The sequence below is a fragment of the Euprymna scolopes genome, chromosome 41 (genome assembly GCF_053919585.1).
Source record: "Euprymna scolopes isolate OS-2025 chromosome 41, ASM5391958v1, whole genome shotgun sequence".
NCBI lineage: Eukaryota > Metazoa > Mollusca > Cephalopoda > Sepiida > Sepiolidae > Euprymna > Euprymna scolopes.
In genome coordinates, this window is record NC_136522.1 from 69,270,709 (window position 1) to 69,295,356 (window position 24,648).

The window sequence follows — 24,648 nt, forward strand, 5'->3', positions numbered from 1 at the left end:
TTCTCTCCTTATTTTTCTCTTTTCTTTTTTCTTTTTGTCTGTTTTCTCTTTTCTTTCTTTCTTATTTATCTTTTTCTTATTTCTCTTTCTTTTTCTCCTTTTCTTTTTTTCTTTCTTATTTCTCTTTCTCTTTTTTCTCTTTTCTCTTTTTATTTCTCTTTTTTCTCTTTTCTTTTTCTTTCCTTATTTTTCTCTTTTCTTCTTTTTTGTCTGTTTTCTCTTTTCTTTCTTTCTTATTTCTCTTTTCTTTTTCTTATTTCTCTTTTTCTACTTTTCTTTTTTCTTTTTCTTTCTTTCTCTCTCTCTCTTTCTCTTTTTTATCTCTTTTCTCTTTTTCTTTCTCTATTTTCTTTTTTCTCTTTTCTTTTTCTCTTTCACTTCTTCTCTTTAATTTCACTGTTTCTCTTGAGCTAGGTATAAGTTTTCACTTTCATAGCACTAATCTCATCCAAGCATTTCTATTAATAAACCAACATAGCTTCTTCCTTATCCCCCCCACTTTTTTAATTCCCTTAAATCTCGCGTGTGTGTGTTCGTAATAAGCCTATCATTAAACACCTCACCACCCACCCACATGTTTGTGTTCTTGGATCAGTAATTATTTCAAAGATTCTTTGCTTTTAGCACAACTCTTCAGCCAATACATTCTTTGGCCTTCTTCAGCGGTTGCATCTGGCGTTTCATATTTTAGAAGTGACACAAAAAAACTACTAAAAAATTCTTTAAATTTTTCAGCAACTTTTAGAAATGTGGAACAATAACCATTTGGAAAAAGAACAAAGAAATCGATAAAAATTTACTAAGAATTTCACTTATTCGTATGTGGAGTTGTCTCCCTTATTTTCTTACTAAAACTCTTCAGACCGTTTGAAGATAATGGCTTGCTGATCTAAAATGCACCCAACATTGACGTTATTGTTTTATTTGTCGGTTTTTTTTTCCCTTTCCCTTTGTAAAACTCAAATCATGTTCTGCAAAATTGAAAACACAAATCCCATAAACAAAGCTTTATTAAGAACTGCCTGCCTGTGAGACTGTTCTACTAGCCTGCTTTCCATCTGACTACAACATTGTCGTCTTCAAGTCGAATGTAAATAAATTTTTTTGACCTCTTCCTTTAAATAATCAAATTATACCTAATTTCCACTAATGAGTACTATGCAATTGTCTCAGTGACCGCGATATACTCGTTTAATTTTTATCCTCGAGTGGCTTTCGAACCTTGATAATTGGTGATTCTCTTGTAAAAAAAAAAAAAAAAAAAAATTAAAAAATATTCTCTACAAAACAACCAAACCAAACACCCTGAATAAATATTTAAAGATCTTGAAATATAAAAACCTTTTTTCAAAATTACCGGATTTGGCATTAAATAACTTGGAAAGGGTTGATATGCCACAAAACAACCAAACCAAACACCATGAAAAAATATTTAAAGATCTTAAAGTATAAAAACCTTTTTTCAAAATTACCGGATTAAATAAATAGCCTGAAAATGATTGATATGCCATAAAACAAATATATTACAAGCTCTGATACCTGTCGCCTTGATCTTACAGGTACTAAAGCATATATTACTGTGATAACAAAAGTATTTCTCATTCAAAGAAAATTAAATATAATTCATCTATAATATATATCACCTCTGTCTGTTTAAATGTATGTATGTATGTTTGTATGTCTGCCTTGTAACCCAGTACTACCTACCTCATGGTCGGGTCACCGGCGACTAAACTGGTTCCCTCACCAGACTTGTTTGGTGAGGAGGGCGGCTAGTCTCCCTGGAGGATTAAAAACAAGACCTTCCAAAGGGCGAATGAACTCTTTTTCTGGGTCAACGGCCAACTAGCACCGTGTGTGTGTGTGTGTGTGTGTGTGTGTGTGTATTGGGGTGGAGGGGACTCCTGCAAGCCGTGGTGAAGGCAACCTTTCTAGGAGAAGCAAATCTCTGATTTAAAAAACCATAAAGCGGAAGACCATTACCCGCATTAAGCTGGTCTGCAGTTTAATTTGTTACTGGCTATCTTGCTCTTGCTTGTTGCTGGATCTCAACATTTTGAACCGAGAGAGAGACTTAGCTGTCGTACAGAGCTAAGACTCTGTAACATCATATTTGTATAGATACTCCCTCAGACATTTGGGCTCATGGATTTTAAATGTCTGAGGGAGTGGCACTCGTCTGATAAGACGTTGCAATCATCATCATCATGTCTGCCTTACACTTTCGACAGAGACGATAGATTTTCACGAGATCGGTATCGTTTTAAAGCTTGGCCCTACAGACGACAAATATCAAAAAAATTGGCCAAAAACATTAATTCTTTCACCCTCAACTGGGCAGTTTTACACAAGGAGGGGTCGCTTTTTTCGCCGATATTTTCGAAAGTCATCCTCTCTTTTCGATTGACTAGCCTTAATTTAAACCTTCGTCACTTCCAGTTTAAGTTATAAATAAACAATAATCTTTATATTAATAATCTTATGAGAAAAACTTCATGTCTGTCTGTGTGTTTCTCGTGTTGATGAGCCTTTCTTAATTACATATTGAATTATTTGTTCGTTTGCTATTATTTATGGAAATCATAAATCATATGATATTGTAAAATAAAACGAAATTTTATAAATCTCATTTAAAAAGAAATTAACTATGAAATTAAATACACCAGAATAAAAACGCGTAGTTGACTTTTTTTTTTTAAATAAAATTTTGTTGTTTTGAAAGAGGGTCTAGTGTTTTGAAAATGTTATGTTTTAATTGTTTTATAAATTTGACAGTTTATTTTTCTGAAAACAAAACACTTCAAGTTTATTTTTTGTGTGTGAACAATGTTGAATTTACTTTTATTTTTCATTTTTTTAAGAAATCTTGTAACGGTTGAATACTTACCACAATTTAGCACCCTCCCTCTTTGAACCATGAAACTAATGAAAATGATATGAAAAAAGTATTGAAAATAATGTTGTAAAAAATATAAAACAAGTAATATGTATAAATAGTCATAAAACTGATGAAATGCGAAAAATAAAGTCCTAGCCCTAATGCCATGCGAAAAATAAAGTCCTAGTCCTAATTCACTGCAAAAAATAAAGTCCTATTCCTAATTCAATGCGAAAAATAAAGTCCTGGTCCCAATTCAATGCGAAAAATAAAGTCCTAGTCCTAATGCCATGCAAAAAATAAAGTCCTAGTCCTAATTCAATGCGAAAAATAAAGTCCTAGGCCCTAATGCCATGCGAAAAATAAAGTCCTAGGCCCTAATGCCATGCGAAAAATAAAGTCCTAGTCCTAATTCAATGCGAAAAATAAAGTCCTAGTCCTAATTCAATGCGAAAAATAAAGTCCTAGTCCTAATTCAATGCGAAAAATAAAGTCCTAGTCCTAATTCAATGCGAAAAATAAAGTCCTAGTCCTAATTCAATGCGAAAAATAAAGTCCTAGCCCTAATGCCGTGCGAAAAATGAAGTCCTAGCCCTAATGCTGTGCGAAAAATAAAGTCCTAGCCCTAATGCCGTGCGAAAAATAAAGTCCTAGCCCTAATACAATGTGAAACGTCATAAAACCAATGAACATAATCTAATGAAATATTCACTTCATAAATAAATGTTTCAAAATATGGGCAACATGAAAAATTTTAATTTAAATGACTTAATTTCACATTAAATGACCTAAAAAAATGATCGATATGACTTAAAACTAAAAGAAAACCTAAACAACCTGAACTCTAGTATAGTTTAACCAATTTATATCGTTTTTTTTTTTTCCTGTGGATTATCTAGAACCTCTAACGATGTTCCAATTACACTCCTTTCATACAATTATGGAAAGCATATTGTTCCTGTTCTAATTATGTTTTTTTTAATTTTTTTATTTATGGTTTAAAGAAATTTTTTTTTTTTTTTTTTTTTTTTTTTTTGCATCTTTTGATTTGAATTTGGCTCATGGAATTACGTTTTGATCTTTGAATCAATTTTTATACAATTTTTTTTTTCAATTCCAATTAAATACTCTTTTCTTTGACAGTTATGCAGCTTCTGTTTTGAATTAAAAATTTTCTAATTGATTTTACCTATGCTGTGATGGGTCTTCTAGTGTGTGTGTGTGTGTATGTATATATATATATATATATATATATATATATATATATATATATATATAAGTAAATAAATGACAAAAGACTATATTCCAAAGTTCATGATGGTGACCATCTTATAATTTATTCCTTGAATTCAGTTGACATTTATAATTCTTTACAATATCCGTTTCGTAGCGCAAAATAAATCACTTAATTATTATACCAATCAGTGAATCTATTATGCCCTTAACTCATCAGAAGAAATAGCAACAATCAATCCGTCAAAAGGAAATAAAATGCATTTTGACATGATTAAAATCCGAAAATTGGAAGAGAAGCTGCAAATACCTTTTTTATTTTTCCATATATAATGTTTTTCGGAATATAGTCTTGTCATTTATTCACTATATTGCTCTGTAATTACATTGAGCTTCTTAAATAAGGATTTGTATATATTATAAGTAAATATATTTCCACAGAATATATATATATATTTTTATAAACATGGTTATGACACAGGACATGCTAATGTTTCGAATAAATGGTCAGTTAAAACTGAAGTCCTTGTCAGGCAACTTTATAAATGGTTACTTTCCACAGAATAAACCAGTCCTCAAAAATAGGTGTTTTCAGGACTCGTTTCTTCCATGAAAAGCAACAGTTTATTAAGTCTCCTGAAGAGGAGTTCTAGTTTTAACTGACATTTGTCTGAAACGCTAGCATGTCCAGTGTCACGACCATGTAAATTTGTTTATATTAATAAAAATATATTTTGCTCTTTTTTTTTTATTGAGCACTATTAATAACCTCGTTAAATTCATTAATTATCACTCTTGAATAACTTTAACCTGGTGTGGGTATATATATATATATATATATATATATATATATAAGAAGTCTGTTAGCAATGTACAATATTAGTCATGTTACAAATGAACGAAAAACAGACAAATGAATGAAGGCTTTCTTTTTTTAACATAATTCTTTCGTCCCTTTTATTTTTGAAAAAAGAGATGTGTATTCTCGAAATTATCAAAGTCATTTACTATTCCGATTATATTAAACAATAAGTCCAATATATACTGATTTATATATGTGAATGAAAAACAGATATACAAAAATTTGTAATCTTTTAATCTTTGTTCGTTAATCTGTTCTTCTTTGTATGTCATGTCACTTCAACATCCCGGTTATCTAAAACATCCTTCTTGTACACTTACATATTCGTTTACCAGCAATGCTTCAAGCAAACTACCTTTCCCTTATATATATATATATATATATATATATATATATATATATATATATATATATATATATATATAAAAAGAGATTAATTTTCTAAAGCATTCTTTGTCTTGCTTAGAATAATAAAAATCCTTTGATATGAAACTCAACCACTTCATTTCATTTCAATGAGAGTTTTTTTTTTTAAATTCATTGAATCACAATTTAATATATATATACTAACCGGGTGCCTGGTATTGTTTTTTGGATTGAACTTATCTCTTCTCTAAGATTGACATATCTCATGAGCCCTTGCTGCATGCAGGGGTACATATTGTAAAGGGAAGTCAATGAGTTTGATCTATGTCAGCCTCGACCCTTCGATCTCTCTTGACACAAACTTGTTGGGTTCAACTCGGTATCACATTATTGGCACACAACACTATATTGTCCTTGTGTTTTATTAGTAAAAACTGTTTCATTTGATGAAAGCAAAAAAGATTAAGCAAAACTAAAATGATTATATAAAAATATTCAGAATGAAAAGGTGATTTTTAAACAGAATAGGAAGTAAATTTCAAAAAGATATAACAGATTTTTTTTTAATTTTTTTATTTAACTCATAATCTCTTCTCCAACATTGACATGTATACGAGCTGAAGTGGTTGTTTGTGTGTTTGATAAATATTCGATTAATTAGAAATTTTCCATATCACTTTTAAAATAGATCCCTTTTTCTTTAGTGGATTGTTTCCTTGGTTTTTGGTGATTAGTGATTCTTTGGTGCTTGTGTAGAATACTGGCGCATTTCAGGTGAAAACATTATTGTGTACTTGTGTCATGGTGTAATTAGTACAAATTTAAAAAATTACGAAAAATGATCCAGTAGAAAAATAAATACAACTAAAAATAAAATATATCGAGTTTTATCATCTTTTAATGTGTGATTAGTTCACAAGATCCAGGGGAGGTAACTGCAATTGATCATTTTGACTAAATAATTGCGGTCAGACATTTTTAAACACAACATGTCCGAATGTAATTGTGGATGATTTTTTTATTAAAAATATGTTTAGCACATTTTCTACCGAGTTATTTTTCATAATTCTCGGAATTTATACTAATTTCGACATGACATATGTTTTCACCTGAAATGTGTTGATTTAAAATATTATTCTAATTGTAACATGAATTTGTTGCATGGCATTTTATACTGCAAACGATTTCTTGAATTGAGGAGCATGACTGAAGGCATATCGACAATTGTTTGATTTTCAGAGATTTTTTTTAAGGAAATTAAGTCCATTTTTTTTTTTTTTTTAATGCATACGGTAACATTTTAACTCTTACCCGAGGATAAGATGTATTGAAAGATAAATAAACGAAAATATATGGAACAGCGGATAAAGTGCTAAGTAATACTAATTTGTTAGTATTTAACTCTTTTATGGTTCGTCTGATGGTAGATCTTCAAGCAAGTATGTTAGAAACCAGTTTCTACCGGTCTTTAACTGAATGTCATTATGAAAGTCTTGACCCCCCCCCCCCATGTTGTTCTACATTACGGTCCGTCGGTCCACTTCATGACACAGCTGGGAAGCATGATTGAATGAGCTATTTACAAATGTTTGATTTCTCTTTTTTTTTTTTTTTTTTTTTTTCTTCTCGGGTTTGTCGAGCATATTTACATCGAGGTCTATTGATAAGTTTTTTTTTGTTTTTTGTCCCCCCCCCCCGCCAGAAAGTTATTTTTAATGAAATTAAATCAATACGTATGATTACATTCTGATTCATACCTGATTATGAGGAGATATATAGAAAAATAAATGAAAATATTGATCATATCTTTTACCCAACATCTCGCTTGTTTTGTTTAATACTTAGCAGTTTCTACAACAAAAAATATTTCAATTTTAAAACACCAGTCCTGCTTCTTCTCAGCTGTTCCATAAAATACATGTAGTATAGAACGCCATGAGTTAACCCAAATTATTTTTTTACGGACTGGCATAAGATGGGTTAAATGCTAATTAAATGAAGATACACAATTTTGGGTCAAGACATTAAAAAAAAAAAAAAAATGAAAATATTGAAAAAAAAAAAGTTTAAATTGTACGTATCCGTTATGGAATGAAGTTCTCGGGGGGGGGGGAATTCACTTAATTTTATCAAGTAGTTTGTGTTTTTTTTTTTTTTTTTTTACAGCAAAAAAAACAAAAAAAAAACAATTTGTTATGAAACCGAGCAAAAGGTTCGAGTTTTAGGAAGAAAAGCTAGTATTAAAAATGGGCAAGGAGTGTCGGCGCTTTAAACTGAGTTATCTCCCGGTGGCGTGTTCTAAAAATCCAAACAAAAATATTTAAAAATTCAAAGATGGCTACCTTCGACGTGCTGTCATAAGAATGTGTTTTTCCGCTGTAAAAAAAAAAAAAAAAAAAAAAAAAATACTCTATCATATTAAGTAAAAAAATTTTTCGGAGATCTTCAGTTCAAAACGGATACGTACAATATAACCTTTCTTCGATATTTTCATTTTTTTTAATGTCTTGATTAAACTGTACAAGTACCCAATTTTAATGTAATAGCTATCAGTTGATGTAAGAAATTACTTCCCCTGTTTATGCAGGATTCATATCAGAGTTATTTCCCCTTGTGCAATTATTTATTTATTTATTTTATGGGCTATTTTGAGCTAAATGGGTGAAAAATGTTACTGGGTAGAATGTCTGATAACATGTTTATTTATTTATTTTATTTTTTATTTTTTATTTTTTACCATTTAAAGTAAATAAATATTAAAAATTTGGAAAGTAAGGAAACATTTCGATTCTTAAATGTATTTTTATTTTTTAATTCTACTTTATAGCCTACGTTGGTGCTTTTCTGCTTTTCTATTGAAATAACGAAAACCTATTGAATTTCAAGTAAAACAAATGGTCCCTACGTAATTGTCATGTCGCAAACAGTAACGTATCCAGGAATTACGGAAAACTATAAGGTAGAAAATTAATTATTCGTGGAAAACAGTTTCGATAAGGGTAAAAACACTTCGATATGGTTACACGCTGAGGCAGACATATTAGGTCGTGTGACAGGCGCTTATGTCAACGGATCATTAAATCTAAGGGAGATAACCAGCATAATAGCTAAATAGCATAATAGCTAAATAGCATAATAGCTAAATAGCTAAAATAAGCATATTTTGCAAGACATGATTTTCGACGCTGAAATAATCAGTAGGACAATGAAAGAATATTTAAATAGAAAAAAAAAAAAAAAATGATTACACGATTACTGTAGCCGAGTTCCGGGAATTGCTGAAGCAGTTTATGAAAAGAAAATAAGTTAGCGAAGTTAATCAACCAACTTAAAAATATAACAATGTTAAGTAAAAAAAAAAAATAAACTTATTAATTAACGTATTACACAAAACAAAAGTAAACAATCTGTTCCAATGAAACGATGTTAATTAATCAACAAAAATTAAATAAACTTGTTAATTAATCAAAATTTGTCCAATTAGCCCCCCCCCCAAAGAAATGCTTCTCTTATTTACAATTTATCTTGTGCAGAATCTTTGAACGTTGTAATTTTTTTCTCTTTTTTAAAAATACATTTGTACATAATAGTAAAAAATAAAAATAAAAATAAACATTAATCATAGACAGAAATGACTAAAATAAAGAAAAACAAATTTCTTATTTTTTAAAAATTTTTGTTTTCGTTTGAAAAAAAATACATTGACGGTTTAAATACTTCAAAATCTCTTTTTGAAACGTTTTCTATTTTCGTTGTTTTGTGTACGTTAATCATTATAACTTGCAAAATGAAATTACAGAATAGTAAAATAAATAAATAAAAATTAAATTAAGCTTTAATCATAGCCAGAAATTGACGGTTTAAATACTTCAAAATCTCCTTCAAAAAAGTTTTAATCATGCTGACGCTGATTGATGACCTAAAATTGGAAAAAACAAATTTTTTTTAATTTTTTTCGTGTAATCTTTTTTTTTTTCGTGTAATCTGTTTGTTTGTTTGTTTGTTTTTTTTTCGTGTAATCTTTTTTTTTTCGTGTAATTTTTTTTTTTTTTCGTGTAATTTTTTTTCGTGTAATCTTTTTTTTTTTTTTTTTTTCGTGTAATTTTTTTTTTTTTTTTTTCATTTAACATTCTTTCGTTGTTCTACTGATTATTTCAGCGTCCCAAATTATATCTTGCAAAATATGCTTATTGTAGCTATGTTTATGCTAGTTATCTCCCTTGGATTTAATGATCCGTTGACATAAGCGCCGCATGACATGAGCAAAGGGGAAGTAACTCGGTTGAAACACCATGTATAGCAGACAGAACTTATTCAGAAAAAAAAAATATACGTAACACATATATACAAATTGGTGTCGTTTTAAAAATACCTTTTTTTTTTTTTACTGTTTGAATTTTTAAATTTTTTTTTTTTCATATAAAAATAATTGAATTTTGGCATAAAATTTGCGATAAATTGAAAGCTTAATTACCTTCCCTGTTAACTCGGAAGATTTTGAAACCAAATCGCTAGATTTGACAAATTTTTTTTTCTTTTTTCATGAATAATTAATTTTCTACCTCATCATTTTTCGTATTTTTTTTTCTAAATATTACTTTTTGCGACATGACAATTCCGTAGATACCATTTATTTTATTTGAAATTCAATATTTCTTCCGTTATTTAAATATATTTTAAGTTTGTTGATTCTTTCGAAAAATAAATATTTTTTCTTCATAAATAAACTCGACGCAGTATGTCGTGAAAAAAAAATGCACTGATTGAAACATAAAATATAACATGATATAAAACTTGGTTTCTTCTTACATACTTATAAATTTATTTCATTATATTTATATTTGTTGATGCGGTGATGTTTAAGGGGCATAAGAACATGTAAGATAAATGTAAATCTACGAAAAAAAAATTTTTTTTAATAAATTAAAATTATCTATTTCGAACAATTTTTTTATTTAATTAATTTAATTACATTTAATTAATTAATTTTAAAAAAAAAGTAAATAATTTTACTTTTTTCTTACATTTACTCAAATGTTCTTAGAGTTGTCCCTTAGATGAACAGGCGTTTTTTTTTTTTTCGTGATTGCCAAATTGAATATATTTTAACATGCAAAAATAAATCAGTCTTTATTTTCTTCTTTTGCTTTCTCATTTTTTCTTTTTCATATTTAAAAAAAATTTTTTCACTTTTTTTTTGTCATTTTTTTTTTCAATTTTCTGATTTTTTCCCCATTTTCTTTTTTTTTTTCAATTTTTTTTTTCAATTTTCTTTATCTTTTTTTTTTTTACTTTTTCAATTTTCTATTTTTTTTCAGTTTTTTCAATTTTCTTTTTTTTTTTCAATTTTTTCAGTTTTCTTTTTTTTTTTCAATTTTTTCAATTTTCTTTTTCAGTTTTTTCAATTTTCTTTCTTTTTTTTTTCGGTTTTTTCAATTTTCTTTCTTTTTTTTTTCGGTTTTTTCAATTTTCTTTTTTTTTTTCGGTTTTTTCAATTTTCTTTTTTTTTTTCAGTTTTCTTTTTTTTCAGTTTTTTCAATTTTCTTTTTTTTTCAGTTTTTTCAGTTTTCTTTTTTTTTTTAGTTTTTCAATTTTCTTTTTTTTTTTTAGTTTTTCAATTTTCTTTTTTTTTTTAGTTTTTCAATTTTCTTTTTTTTTTTTAGTTTTTTCAATTTTCTTTTTTTTTCAGTTTTTTCAATTTTCTTTTCTTTTTTTTTAAATTTTTCAAATATTTTTTCATTTTTTCAACTTTTTAAATTTTTTCTTTTTCATTCTATTTCAATTTTAGTTTTTATTTATTTTCCATCTTTTAATTTTATTTTTTCATTCTTTTTTTCTTTCTTTTTTCATTCTTTCCTTTTCTTTCAGTTTCTTTTTCTTCTTTTTCACTCGATCGTTTCAAATAACTTACATTGAATTGACAAAATATTAATTATCAATTTTTTTTGTGTCTTACATTTCTTTCAGATCTTCAAAACAGCCATGAAAGAGTGAGTATTTCGTTCAGAATTTTTTTTTTTTTTTTTTGCTTTTTTTATAAAACAAACATCCAGATTTTTTTTTTTTTTTTTACTTTTTCTTCTGATTCTTCCAGTTCTTGTTAAGTCAAGCCCTCTTTAAACAAGCCTTGTCCTTTATTTCTATCTATCTTTCCTTTCACTTGCACTTTTATATAAAAACATCATCAACAGCTCCTTCAGTGTTCTCTTCTCTTAAAAACAATCATTTTTGTTTTCTTTATTCGATTTCAATATATATATATATATATATATATATATATATATATATATAAAATTTTATTCAATTTAAGTAAACAAAATTACAATTGCTACAATAAATTTACTGTTTCAGTCTTAAGACATTGTCAAGCAAAAAGATATTCCTGGTCATTTAATCGTTTAATATATATGACTACTTCATTTAATCGCATCAATTTATATAGTAAGGTATAATTTAATGCGTTAATGTTCAGTATTTACTTCAACAGTGCTCAATACATAGGTAGAGTTAGGTAGTAAGTTATGAAAATATATATGGCAATTAAGCTACACAGAATTCTCACGAGGATGAAACACGAAATATTCTGTGTAGCTTAATTGCCATATTTTCATAACTTACTATATATATGGAATGTTTATCTATAGCAGAGTTTCTGCTCACGAATCTTTGTTTCCATTTTCCAATTTTCCATGCAATAGGATTTTTGGGGATGTGATTGTTTCCCTTTCTGGCTACATGTCCAGTCTATCGCAGTTGTGTGGTGGTGAGTACGGCTTTTATGCTGTCCATGTTAGCTCTGCTGTATTTCATAATCACGTTGACACACTGGTTCCCGTCAGATCACCGAAGTTAAGCAACGTTGAGCCTGGTCATTACTAAAAATGGGTGACCAATTTGGGAAGTCCAGATGCTGTATGTAGGAGGACGTCGACACCTCCCTGCAAAAAGTTGCAAAAACCTAACGTCGTCATTTCCCCTAACGGGGATATACATGCGACTGGGGACTGCTCGTGAATTCCATACTCTTATGAAAATTCCTCCTTCAGAGGAAGCCGGTTAAACCCTGAATAGGGTTGGTGCTGACTGCACACACACACACACACACTGCTGAGTACTTCAACATTTGGTATAAAATCGTTCCATTTAATTTTCATCATTTTTCATAGGTGGCGCTGTTGTATTGCTTCTAACCTCTTTATGAAACTCCGCAACAAGGATGTGATGAAGCGCCACCTAAAGGCAATGAATATAAACACAAAAAATTGGGAAGGGTTAGCGGCAGACCGAAACTGCAGGCGCAGTAACCTTCACAAAGGAAAGGCAGAAATAGAGGCGAAAATAAAGGTCAGTTCTGAAAAAAAAACATTACCAAAGGCACAATCCTGGTAACTACCCATGCAATACTTGTGCGGAAACTTTCCGCGCTAAGCGTGGAATGCTACAACAGTAGGATAAAGCACCGAGACTCTGACTAATCATCTTCAGCTACGAAGGACTGCATGATTCTGATGATAATGATGTCTCCATTAAGCAACATCTTAAGTAGGAGAACTCAATGCATAGTGAAACAAGAATTGAGGACAAAAAATTTAGACATATCTCATTATAAATTTATTTCAACCCTTTAAGCAATAGAGCATTTTCAAATGAGATAATTAATAATGGTAATAAAGTTATCATTAAGAAATAATAGCAAAAATATTATGACATCTCTATCTACTATTATATAAAAGGAACTTTGTGTGTGTACGAGTTCTTTCCCTATGGACTCTGAAATGGCTGTATCGATTTCGATTTTAGATTTCACACGAATGTATTTGATGTGTATGGGAATGTTCTTGTGTAAATTTTGTATCAGAATGTCTCTGATAAGTATGGGAAATCGATAATTAAAAAAATTCCATTAAAGAAGGAATAGTCTGATTTTGACTAAACTTTACACAGCCTAACATCACAAGTGCATTTGAGAAGTTTTATCACCATGCAAGCAGAAAGTAGTTTTCTTTTTATAAGACGGGCACGTTTGTAATGAAAGTTTCTGTTTAGAGCACAATTGAACCATTGTACTTGACTTTTGCATTTTAAACTGAAGCTATTATTTACAGATGATTTTATAAAATCAACAAATTCTCTACAGTGCAATGCAGGCTACAATGTATTGTGGACTAAATCACTGTGGAAAGGCATGTAAGGCTTCCTCTCAGTACACTACAGGGAGTGGGGGTCCCCAACTAGAGCAGAAAATCAATCAGTTTATTTTAAAAAAAAATGTCAATAAAAGTATGGGAGGGTGTAATATTTGTTGATCATCATTAAATATTAAACAACGTCAGGTCTCCCTGCTAGTATATATATATATATATATATATATATATATATGAGCCACCATGAATGCAGGGCACGAAATCTTACAAACTAATTAAAAAATCATTTTATTTTCCATTCAAAGCAAGCAATTGCTTACCACCAAAATATTTAAAATTTCCACAATGTGTGATGTGATGTGATGATGAGGCGCCTTCAATAAGTTTCCAGATTTTTTTTTCGTATGGCCACTTTTAGCGATAGTACACACATGAAGCTCCAGTCCCTTTCGAAGTAATCTCCTCCGGCTGCAATGCACTTGTTGTATCATTCCAACAACTTCTGGAAGGCCCCATGGAAGTCCTCGTGTGACCCTCATCACAGCCTCTTTCATCTCCTCACTTGTTTCATAAGGTTTTCTTTGAGCTTAGGGAATAACCAAAAGTCAGAGGGAGCAAGGTCTGGACTATAGGGAGGGTGAGGTACTGTACTGATGCGCATCTTGATTAAATAGTCTATGATAAGGATGGGGCACCCTTGGGTCAAACTTTTTGGCAAATCTTTCACATCTTCAGCTCCTCACAAATAATTGTGTTACAGTTCCCACACTGACATCAAACTGTTCACTTATTGTCTTTATAGACACACGACAGTCCTTATCCATGAAATTCTTTATTTAGCCAATCAACTTTGATGTTCTGACTTCCTTACTCCTCTCACACCTCTCATCATCCCTCACAGACTTCCTTTTATCTCTTAATATATATATATATATATATATATATATATATATATATATATATATATATATATATATTCTGTTTTACTTATAGATAAAATAGTTATTCCTTTTTTATAAACTCATTTAGTTTTTTACTTAGAATTCTTTTTTTCTACATTTAGTTTTTTTCAAACTCCTTATTCAATGAAATTGTTATATTCCCGAATCCTTCTAATTTTTCTTGTTATTTTATCAATCCATTTATTTTTTCTTGTTGATTTTTTAGTAGTTTTTTTAGGTCTTTTTCCCATTTAGTTTTTTACATAGTATTTTTTACATTTAGTTTTTTACATAGTATTTTTTACATTTAGTTTTTTACATAGTATTTTTTACATTTAGTTTTTTACATAGTATTTTTTACATTTAGTTTTTTTAGGTCTTTTTTCCATTTAGTTTTTTTAGGTCTTTTTCCCATTTAGTTTTTTACATAGTCTTTTTTCCATTTAGTTTTTTTAGGTCTTTTTTCCATTTAGTTTTTTTAGGTCTTTTTTCCATTTAGTTTTTTTTAGGTCTTTTTTCCATTTAGTTTTTTTAGGTCTTTTTTCCATTTAGTTTTTTAGGTCTTTTTTCCATTTAGTTTTTTTACATAGTATTTTTTCCATTTAGTTTTTTACTTAGTATTTTTTTTACATTTAGTTTTTTTTTACATTTAGTTTTTTTTACATTTAGTTTTTTTTTACATTTAGTTTTTTTACATAGTATTTTTACATTTATTTTTTTACTTAGTATTTTTTTTTACATTTAGTTGTTTTTACTTAGTATTTTTTTACATTTAGTTTTTTTACATAGTATCTTTTTACATTTAGTTTTTTTTACATAGTATTTTTTTACATTTAGTTTTTTTACATAGTATTTTTTGACATTTAGTTTTTTTAGTATTTTTCCATTTATTTTTTTTACTTACTATTTTTTACATTTAGTTTTTTACTTAGTATTTTTTTTACATTTAGTTTTTTAACTTAGTATTTTTTTACATTTAGTTTTTTACATAGTATTTTATACGTTTAGTTTTTTTACTTGGTATTTTTTACATTTAGTTTTTTTACATTTATTTTTTTACTTAGTAGTTTTTTACATTTATTTCTTTTGCTTACTATTTTTTTACATTTAGTTTTTTTACATAGTATTTTTTACATTTAGTTTTTTTTTTACTTAGTATTTTTTACATTTAGTTTTTTTTACTTAGTATTTTTTACAGTTAGTTTTTTACTTGGTATTTTTTACAGTTAGTTTTTTACTTGGTGTTTTTTACAGTTAGTTTTTTACTTGGTGTTTTTTACAGTTAGTTTTTTACTTAGTATTTTTTACAGTTAGTTTGTTACCTAGTATTTTTACAGTTAGTTTGTTACCTAGTATTTTTTACAGTTAGTTTTTTACTTAGTATTTTTTACAGTTAGTTTTTTTACTTAGTATTTTTTACAGTTAGTTTTTTACTTAGTATTTTTTACAGTTAGTTTTTTACTTAGTATTTTTTACAGTTATTTTTTTACTTAGTATTTTTTACAGTTAGTTTTTTACTTAGTATTTTTTACAGTTAGTTTTTTACTTAGTATTTTTTACATTTATATTTTTTACTTAATGTTTTTTACATTTAGTTTTTTTTTAATTAGTATTTTTTACATTTATTTTTTTTTACTTAGTATTTTTTTACATTTAGTTTTTTTTACTTGGTATTTTTTACATTTAGTTTTTCTACTTAGAATTCTTTTTACATCTAGTTTTTCTTTTACTAAGTATTTTTTTACTTCATTTTTTTCTTTTAGATTAATTTTATTTAGCCAACTTTTAGACTTTTTCTTTTTATTAGACTTGGAATTTCAATTTCATTTTTTATGCAATTTGAACTTTTGCAGATTATTTGTTTTTTTACATTATATTTTAAAAATAGATTAAATTGTTTTTAGCGTTACTTTAGATATTTTTATTTTAAATGTTAAAACTTTTTTTACTTTATTTTTAGACAGTTTTTTACTCTCTTTTTTTTCTTGCTCCATTTTTTAATTTTTCTGTTTCATGTTTTTCTTTTAAATTAATTTTATTTAGACAACATTTTAGGCCTTTTCTTTTTTTGAATTTTATTAGACATAAAATTTCAATTTTTAGATTATTTTCTTACATTCTTTTCACATGTATTTTTAATTATTTTAAAAATTCTTTTGTACATTTTTACATTGCATTTTTTACACAACCTTTTTTTTTTTTTTAAATTCAAATTTTCACCCCAAACAAGGCACAGTGCCACTTTAAAGTAGAGGGCTACTATCTGGGACATAAGTTGCAGGGGTATTATGAAATTAGGAGTTGCAAGATGTCTGTTCACATTACACTTGAACTTCTGCATGTCAGTACAGTTGGGAAAGCAGAATCCCGGAAGCGAGTTCCAAAGTCTAGCAGTTCTGGGGAAGAAACTATTGGAGTAGAAGGCTTTCTTACACCTAGGGATCTCTAGTGTGAAAGGGTGGGATTTAACTGGTTGTCGGGTTTGTCGAGGGTGTTCACATCGAAAAAGTACAAGTGCTTGTAGTTCATCATCGCCAGAGCATTCACCGTTAAAATACTTGTAGAAGAGGCAGAGAAATGCAACATTTCGTCGATGGGACAGAGGCTGAAGCTTAGATGACAGTTCAGGACCTATCAGGTTGGCAACTCTCTTTTGAACCCTGTCCAGGAGTGAGAGACAAGTAGTAGATGCACCAACCCAAATGTGACAACAGTACTCCATACATGAGCAAATGGTGGCCTTATAGAGGTACAGGATACTTTCAGGCGTAAGTAGTTTTCTTATCACGTGAGAGAGTCCACCTTCTTTGCAGCAGCCTTGGCAATGCTCTCAATTTATCTATTCCAGTTCATGTTCCCTGTAAACGTTAGGCTGATGAGTTTAAGGAAGTACTTTCAGGTAATGTGTTTTGGGTACAGGATGGTCTGCTGTGTGATAGACGACCCCGTCCCCATGTGTGTAATGGTGGATGTATTTAATGGTAGAGGAATTGAAAAGACAAAAGGTCACATAATGAGGACGAAAACATAACGTTATATATCAGCGAAAGAAATGCAATTTATTTACATAAATAGACATGAAGAAGCGATAGAAAGAATGAGAGTTCGTTGAGAGATGAGTAACATTACTTGCGGTTGACTGGCTAGTCAGGAACGCGGTGGTCGTCCATGGCCCCACCGGTGTTTGTTACATCTTGACTGCTTGAAGGTCCAGCGCGAAAGACAAAGAAATGTGGGGAACAGGAAGTGACGTAGCTAGGTCGCTCTTTTGAGTTAAAGGGGCAACAATCGAGTTAGGCTGGGAGTTTTCAACTCCCACATGTGTTCTTAGCCATTGCTATTGGTGGTAGAGAAGGTTTCTTGTAATTATTGAAGGAAACGAGCTTAGTCTTGGCAGCATTGAATGTGACCCTCAATTTTTGATTGGAGGTCATCTTCTAGTGTTTCTGCCGTTTCCTTAGATATGTGTTCATTTGTTTTTCCCTCGTGCCTGCTATAGAGAGTGGTGTCATAAGCAAATATATCCATCCCGGAAACAATTTTTTTACATTAAATTATTTTTACACTGCATTTTTTGCATTGTATTTTTACATTACTTTTTACAATTTTTTACACGATTTTTTTTTTACACAATTTTTTACACGATTTTTTTTTACACAATTTTTTACACGATTTTTTTTTACACAATTTTTTACACGATTTTTTTTTTACACGATTTTTTTTTTACACAATTGTTTTTTACACGATTTTTTTTTTTACACAATTGTTTTTTACACAATTTTTTACACGATTTTTTTCACACAATTTTTTACACGCACTATTTTCACACATTAGATTATTTTTAGATTGTTGGACTGTTTTATTATACTGTCTTTTAATTATAAATATTTATAAATTTTTATCATATTTAGACTCTTTGTTAGATTTTTTTTCTTACTCTTTTTTAGACGTTTTTATTTCATAGTTTATTTTTAAAATTTTATATTTAGATTTTTTATTTTAACAAAATAAATTTTTAAATGTTTTGTTTTTCTGTCAAAAGTTACCAAATAATCTAAAAAAAAATATTATCGAACTTTTTTTTAATGAAACTTTGAAACCGTTCAGATTTCTACCATTAATAACTTTGACTTTATCGTCATCACGTAACACTGCCCCATCTCTGTTCGGTATGGGTTTGTGCCCCTATAATTGAAGACTACCCCCCCCTCTTCATATTTACTTTCTCTTGAACCTTCCCTCCATCCCCTACAAGTATATGATCTCAGTAACAAAGTTGACACATGCACACACGGTTGTCGAGGTAGGGCTTGGTTTTCTCAAGAACTGGCTACGAGCATAATAATATTTGCTTCTTGCGTAGTACTAAAATGTGTTCTAAAATGTGTTCTCGCTGATAACCATGATGACTCGACAAAAATAATTGATGACCATCTTTTGACACGATGGCTCTTATAAAATGTTTACCCGAAGAATTGACCCTCATTTTTTGAAAATTATTTTTTTATTTTTCTCTTTTGTTAATTTTTTTTTCTTTTTTTTCTTTCTGTTTTATAAACTTTTCTTTTTCTTCATTTTATCTCCATTATTTCTTCATTTTGTATGTCATTTTTTTTTTCTACTTTTTAAATAATTTTTTTAGATTTTTGGATATAATTTATTTGTTTTTTTGTTTTTTTTAAACGTTTTAAACACTTTATAGGACTGTTAAATAAAAAATCATCTTTACATTTTAAACTTATTAAATAATTTATGGGATTTTTAAATATAAATCATCTTTTTTTTTATATTTGAATAATTGATGCGATTTTTAAATATTGATCATCTGTTTGGTTTTTTAAAAAAACGTTTTAAATAAATTAAACTTAAATACTTTATGGGATTTTTAAATATAGATCTTTAACATTTGTTTTTAAATAATTTATGGGATTTTTTTCTATAAAACATCGTTTTTGGGTTGTATTTTTTATTTCATTAAATAATTCATTGGATTTCGAAATATAAAACGGTTCCTTTCACTGGAAACTTTTTAGCAATTACAGTTTCCAAAACTGAATAGGTATTTTTTCTCTATTACATAATGCAATTGCATAAAATACAAGAAAAAACAATTATGAATACAACAAAACCATAAAACTGGGTAATACCAAAAACGCATTAGTCACACACATTAACTTCACAAATCTAATATATAAATCTCACTATGTCTGTCTTCAAGCTGGTAAAAATAGTTGCTAAGGGGTCCAAATTGAAAAAAAATTGGAACTTGGCAGGCATAAGTCGATTTTAAGTGCTCTTCTACACATGTTAATTTATATGTTAACGTGAGTTCATTTTTAACTATTTCTTTATTCGTTTGACGATAGCTCAAATGATAATGACTAAGACTGGAGTACTAAACGTTTTAGGTTCGATTCCAGCTAATGGCATGAATGTCATATTTTTTTTACTTTTGAAATCACTACCATATATCGGGTACAATATAATAATCAATGGATAATTGATTGTATAATAATAAATACGAAACCTGCATAAATTAAAATATAATATTTATGCATATTTAACGGCTAGATGATGCTAGGTGGTCTGCTAGTATATATATATATATATATATATATATATATATATATATATATATTTCTGTGGAAATATTCTTTATTCACTTATATTTCCTTTTTATATATACCAATCCTTCTGCCAATAATTGTAAGTGTCAACTAAATTAAAGGAATAAATTGTAAGATGGTCAACATCATGAAATTTTGGATATAGACTTTTGTCATTCATATATATATATATATATAGACATTGTCTCTACCAAACTCCTTTGTCAATTTTGGTCTATAGATATGAAATTTTATAACCCGGCCATACCATGGGAGTCACCACTTATCAAGGCCCGGAAGCCACTCAAGGATAAGGGTTATTGCAGGAATACTAGTCAATGAGATAATAACGTAGTAATCGTTAGTAATGGAGATTTGATAAAGTGTCTTACTTAAGGGGGCGGTTCATCAGAAATTTGTTTATGTTGAACTTGAAGACTTCCAAGTTGTAGTCAGGTGGGAAACAGGCAAACGGAAGAGAGTTCCACAGGCGTGCACGTCTAAGAAAGAAGCTTTGTTCATGGAATCTACATTTTGATTTAGGACAGATAAAGGATAGGGAAAATTATTGACAGTGGTATCAGCTAGACGGGTGATTTTTGTAAAAGATTGGGAAGGGGGAACCAGAGATTGGAACTCAGACGAGCACTTGCCATGGAAATAACAATACAACGAAGACAGGCTCGCAATGTGTCTTCTGTGGGAGAGAGGTTGCAGGGAAGAGAAAAGGGTATCCCCCACTAAGCCACAAAGTCTATTTTGTACTCTGTCAAGGCAGGACAGGATGTTTTTAGCAGCTCCTGCCCAGATATGGCAGCAGTACTCCATCCTTGGATGTACTTGGCTTTTATATAGATAGAGAATTGCATCAGTAGTGAGATATCTTGTGGAGCAGTAGAAGGATCCTACACTTTTTCCAGCGACCTTGGCAACAGACTTGACGTACGTGTTCCATTTCAGGTCAGGAGTAAAGGTCAATCCCAGAAGCTTATCAAAACATGGAGCCTCCTCTAGATGAGAGCCATCCATTTCAATTGATGCCAGATGGGGATCAGAGCGTTGATGATGTAAAGATAGGAGCTTGGTTTTAGATGCATTAAAAGTAACCAGCCACCTCTTCCCTCACTGTACCGTGCGCTCAAGATCAGAGGAAAGAGAATTAGAGAGAACTTTGTCATTTACGGCCTTTGATGTGTTGCCATAGATGGTCGTGTCATCAGCATAGATGTCAACGAATGATTTAAGTATGTGTTTTGGGAGATCATTGATGTAGATCAGGAAGAGAGTTGGACCCAGGATGGACCCCTGAGGGACTCCAGCATTAATACTGTGAGCCTCTGGTTTCTGCCCATCAACCACTACTCTTATGAACCTATCAGAGAGAAATGATTTAATAATTGAGAAAACATTACTAGTTATACTGTAGCTGGAAATCTTGTGAAGTAGGTCCTTATGCCATACCTTATCGAAGGTCTTTGATATGTTAAGAGCAATTGCCCTAGAAAGGAAACCTTTGTCGAGAGATTCACTAATCCTATGAGATATAACCGTTAGCACATCTGCTGTAGATCTTGCAGAACAGAAACTATATTGCATGTCACTAAGAAGGTTGTTTCTGTTGAGATGGTTGACTACTTTTTTATTTAATATGGATTCCAGCAACTTAGGAGACTGATTGGTCTGTACTGAGAGGGAGATGACTTTTCACCAGAATTCTTAAATACAGGGCATACTGATGAGGTTTTCTAGGGTGTTGGAAAGCACTTCTCCTTAAGGCGATGCTTAAACAGTTTTGTAAGTATGGGAGCAAGTTCTGGTTGAAGCTTTTTCAACACTATAATTGGGATGCCGTCAGGGCCAGTTGCTTTACTGGAATCAAGGTTTTAGCTTGGTGACATCATGCACAGATATTTGTATGTTACTTAGCTTGTTCTGTTTTATAGGAGGAAATACGGAGAGTTGATGGCCTTCGTCGCATAGGGTAGAATTAGCTGCAAAGTTCTTGGCAAACAGTTTGGCCTTATCTGATGCTGACGAAATGACCTCAGGTGCATTGATGATGGTTGGGATAGAATGCATGCTTCTGTTCAGGATCCTGTTTGCTATATGCCAAACCTAGTGAGAACCAAGCTGCTGCTCAGCTACTTTGGATTTAATAGAGCTCTCTTGCATTTTTTATTATTCTTTTACAGTTTTACCTATTGTAGTTTTATGAATAAATATTTTTTTTTTAATTTTGTGTAAATAAATAGAAACATTTTTTTTGTGATTAAAAGCTAAGATACTATTGCACCTTGCACACAAGTTACTTTTATTTATTTTTTATTTAATTGTTTTATCTTTATTTATTTATTTATTTGTTTGTTTTTTTGTTAGGATTATGATTAAGGGTAAGAGTTAGGGTTTGTGCACCTCCAAGCGAAACCACTGCTAACAGTTTTGGTTTTTGATCCCTTAGCAGCACTTTTACCAGCTAAAAACCAGATCAAGAGTGTGCTACAGATTCAAATACCCTACGTATCAAATTTCAACTCTGTAGACCAAATATTCAGAGAGGAGTTTGGTAGAGACTTTTCGCACGCACACACACTGGCAAGGTCACTTTTATATAAATATTTTTCATCTTTTTTTATTATTATGACGTCCTTTATTTTTTATAAATTTTCTTGTCTCTTATTTTCATTATTCATGTATTATCTCTATCCGCTCTTTAGTTTGGAATCAAACATCTTTTTAAAAAAAAAAAAAATTATAATCATAAAAAAAAAAACAACCTTGTTGGGGATCAATTGCACAGGTGCCTGATTTGTCCCCCACCCCCGTCCATTTTTGACATTCTTTGCCTATAGTCCGTCAGTAACTTTGTTTACGGCCAGCTTAAGACATGGTTCAGTTGACTTTTAGGAGGTCTAAGCTTTGAGAAAGGGGTTAGTTTATTGCTAATTACTTACCAAGTAATACTGACTGGGCTTGTAGGAATGCATTTCACCTAATGTTCTATCTTTTCAAAATTCAACCAGAGAGATAAACAGTCATTCATATATATATATATATATATATATATATATATATATATATATATATAGGTTAGTAAAAAAAAAAAAAAAAAAAAAATTAATGTGCAGCAGAAAACTAGATCCGATATCCAGAAAGTTTTTGTTCATATTTTTAAGAAAGGTGGTGTTTGATCAACTATGCTGGGGAGCCACATTTTTTTTATTATCTGTTATATGCATTATAAACTAGAATACCCGTCCCAGGATGGGTAAAATTAATTCTCTAAGATTTAAGACTACAATATGGTCATCTTCAAATCCAATGTCAACAAGTACTTTTTGTATAAACAGCCTTATTAAGTTTTATCTATTCGTCATTTTCAATCCTCTCATAATCTTCATCATTCAACTGGCAATACATCTATCTCGTTAAGCCTTATGCGAATAGTTGGCTACACATCATAACATTTCGGTCAAAGCTCTTGCAAACCTATCTTTGAGCCGAGAGAAAAAAATAAGTCGGGTTTTTTGCATGCATATATATATATATATATTTTCAGATTGTGAGAGATTATATATAATTATTTCAACAGCCAAACAACATCGCAACCCACAAGAGCCATGATAGCCAATGAACCGGAAGTCCAAGACTTGAGTTTTGCCCTCATTTGGGCTAATCAGACAGACATATCCGCACCCGGCATTTGAAACCCGAGCCTCTTGCATGCGAGGCAAACACTCTGCCAACTGAGCAAAATGAGGACGAAACTCGAGTCTTGGACATCCGGTTTGTTGGCTGTCATGGCTCTTGTGGGCTGTGACGTTGTTTGACTTTGGAAATAATTATATATATATATATATATATATATATATATATATATATATATATATATATATATATATATGGAAATCTATCCATATCTACTATTATAGGATACTTTGTCTGTGAGTTGATTTCCTATGAACTCAAAAACGGCTGGGCTGATTTTTACAAAATTTCAGACTGTTACTTTATGTGCTTGGCAGTGTTCTTAGATAGGTTTTGTATCGAAATGTCTTTGATAAGTATCTGTTGTGAGACTGAAATTTACCTGCATCATGGACGCTCCCAGTACTATATTATGATGTGAGATAGCACTCTCAGGGAGCAGTAGCCTATTACTGTAGAATCAGCAGGAGTACCATTATTACAGCACAGGCAGTAAGGCCAGACATATAAAATCAAAAGTAGGTTCTTTGATATGACAGGGGTGCATTTGAAATAAATGTTTGTTTTGAGCACAATTGAACCATGATACTTGATTGTTGCATTTTAAACCTTAATTCAAGCTATCATATATGAAAATTAATTTTATAAAATCAACAGTAGGTTCTCTACAGTGCAATGTAGACTACAATGTATTGTGGACTAAGTCACTGTGGGGAGGCTTGTGAAGCTTTCTCTTGGTGCACCGCGATGAGTCCCCAACTAGATCAGGTATTTCACTGATTTCAATGACAAAAAAAATGGGAGTGTGAAACATTTATTGATCCTCCTTCAATTCCAGGCAACATCGGATCTCCCTGCGAGTTTGAAAATATAATTGTTGTGAAAAGGATGTCTTTGTTTTATTTCAGAATGA

General features: G+C 30.0%; 1 protein-coding gene across 37 annotated transcripts in view; it reads left to right on the forward strand.

Moving 5' to 3' along the window:
• Window positions 1-24,648, forward strand: part of LOC145266600 (splicing regulator ARVCF-like) — a 494,180-nt gene that overhangs the window by 419,441 nt on the left and 50,091 nt on the right. For 32 of the 37 annotated variants that reach the window (XR_013864759.1, XR_013864755.1, XR_013864758.1 and 29 more), the window contains one exon: window positions 11,307-11,329. The exons of the other annotated variants lie outside the window; for them this stretch is intronic. Coding sequence is in view for 27 of the 32 variants with exons in the window: in XM_080122458.1 (XP_079978584.1) it covers window positions 11,307-11,329 (23 nt within the window). In the remaining 5 variants the exon portion in view is untranslated. The remainder of the gene's footprint in view (window positions 1-11,306; window positions 11,330-24,648) is intronic. 37 annotated transcript variants of the gene reach the window in all.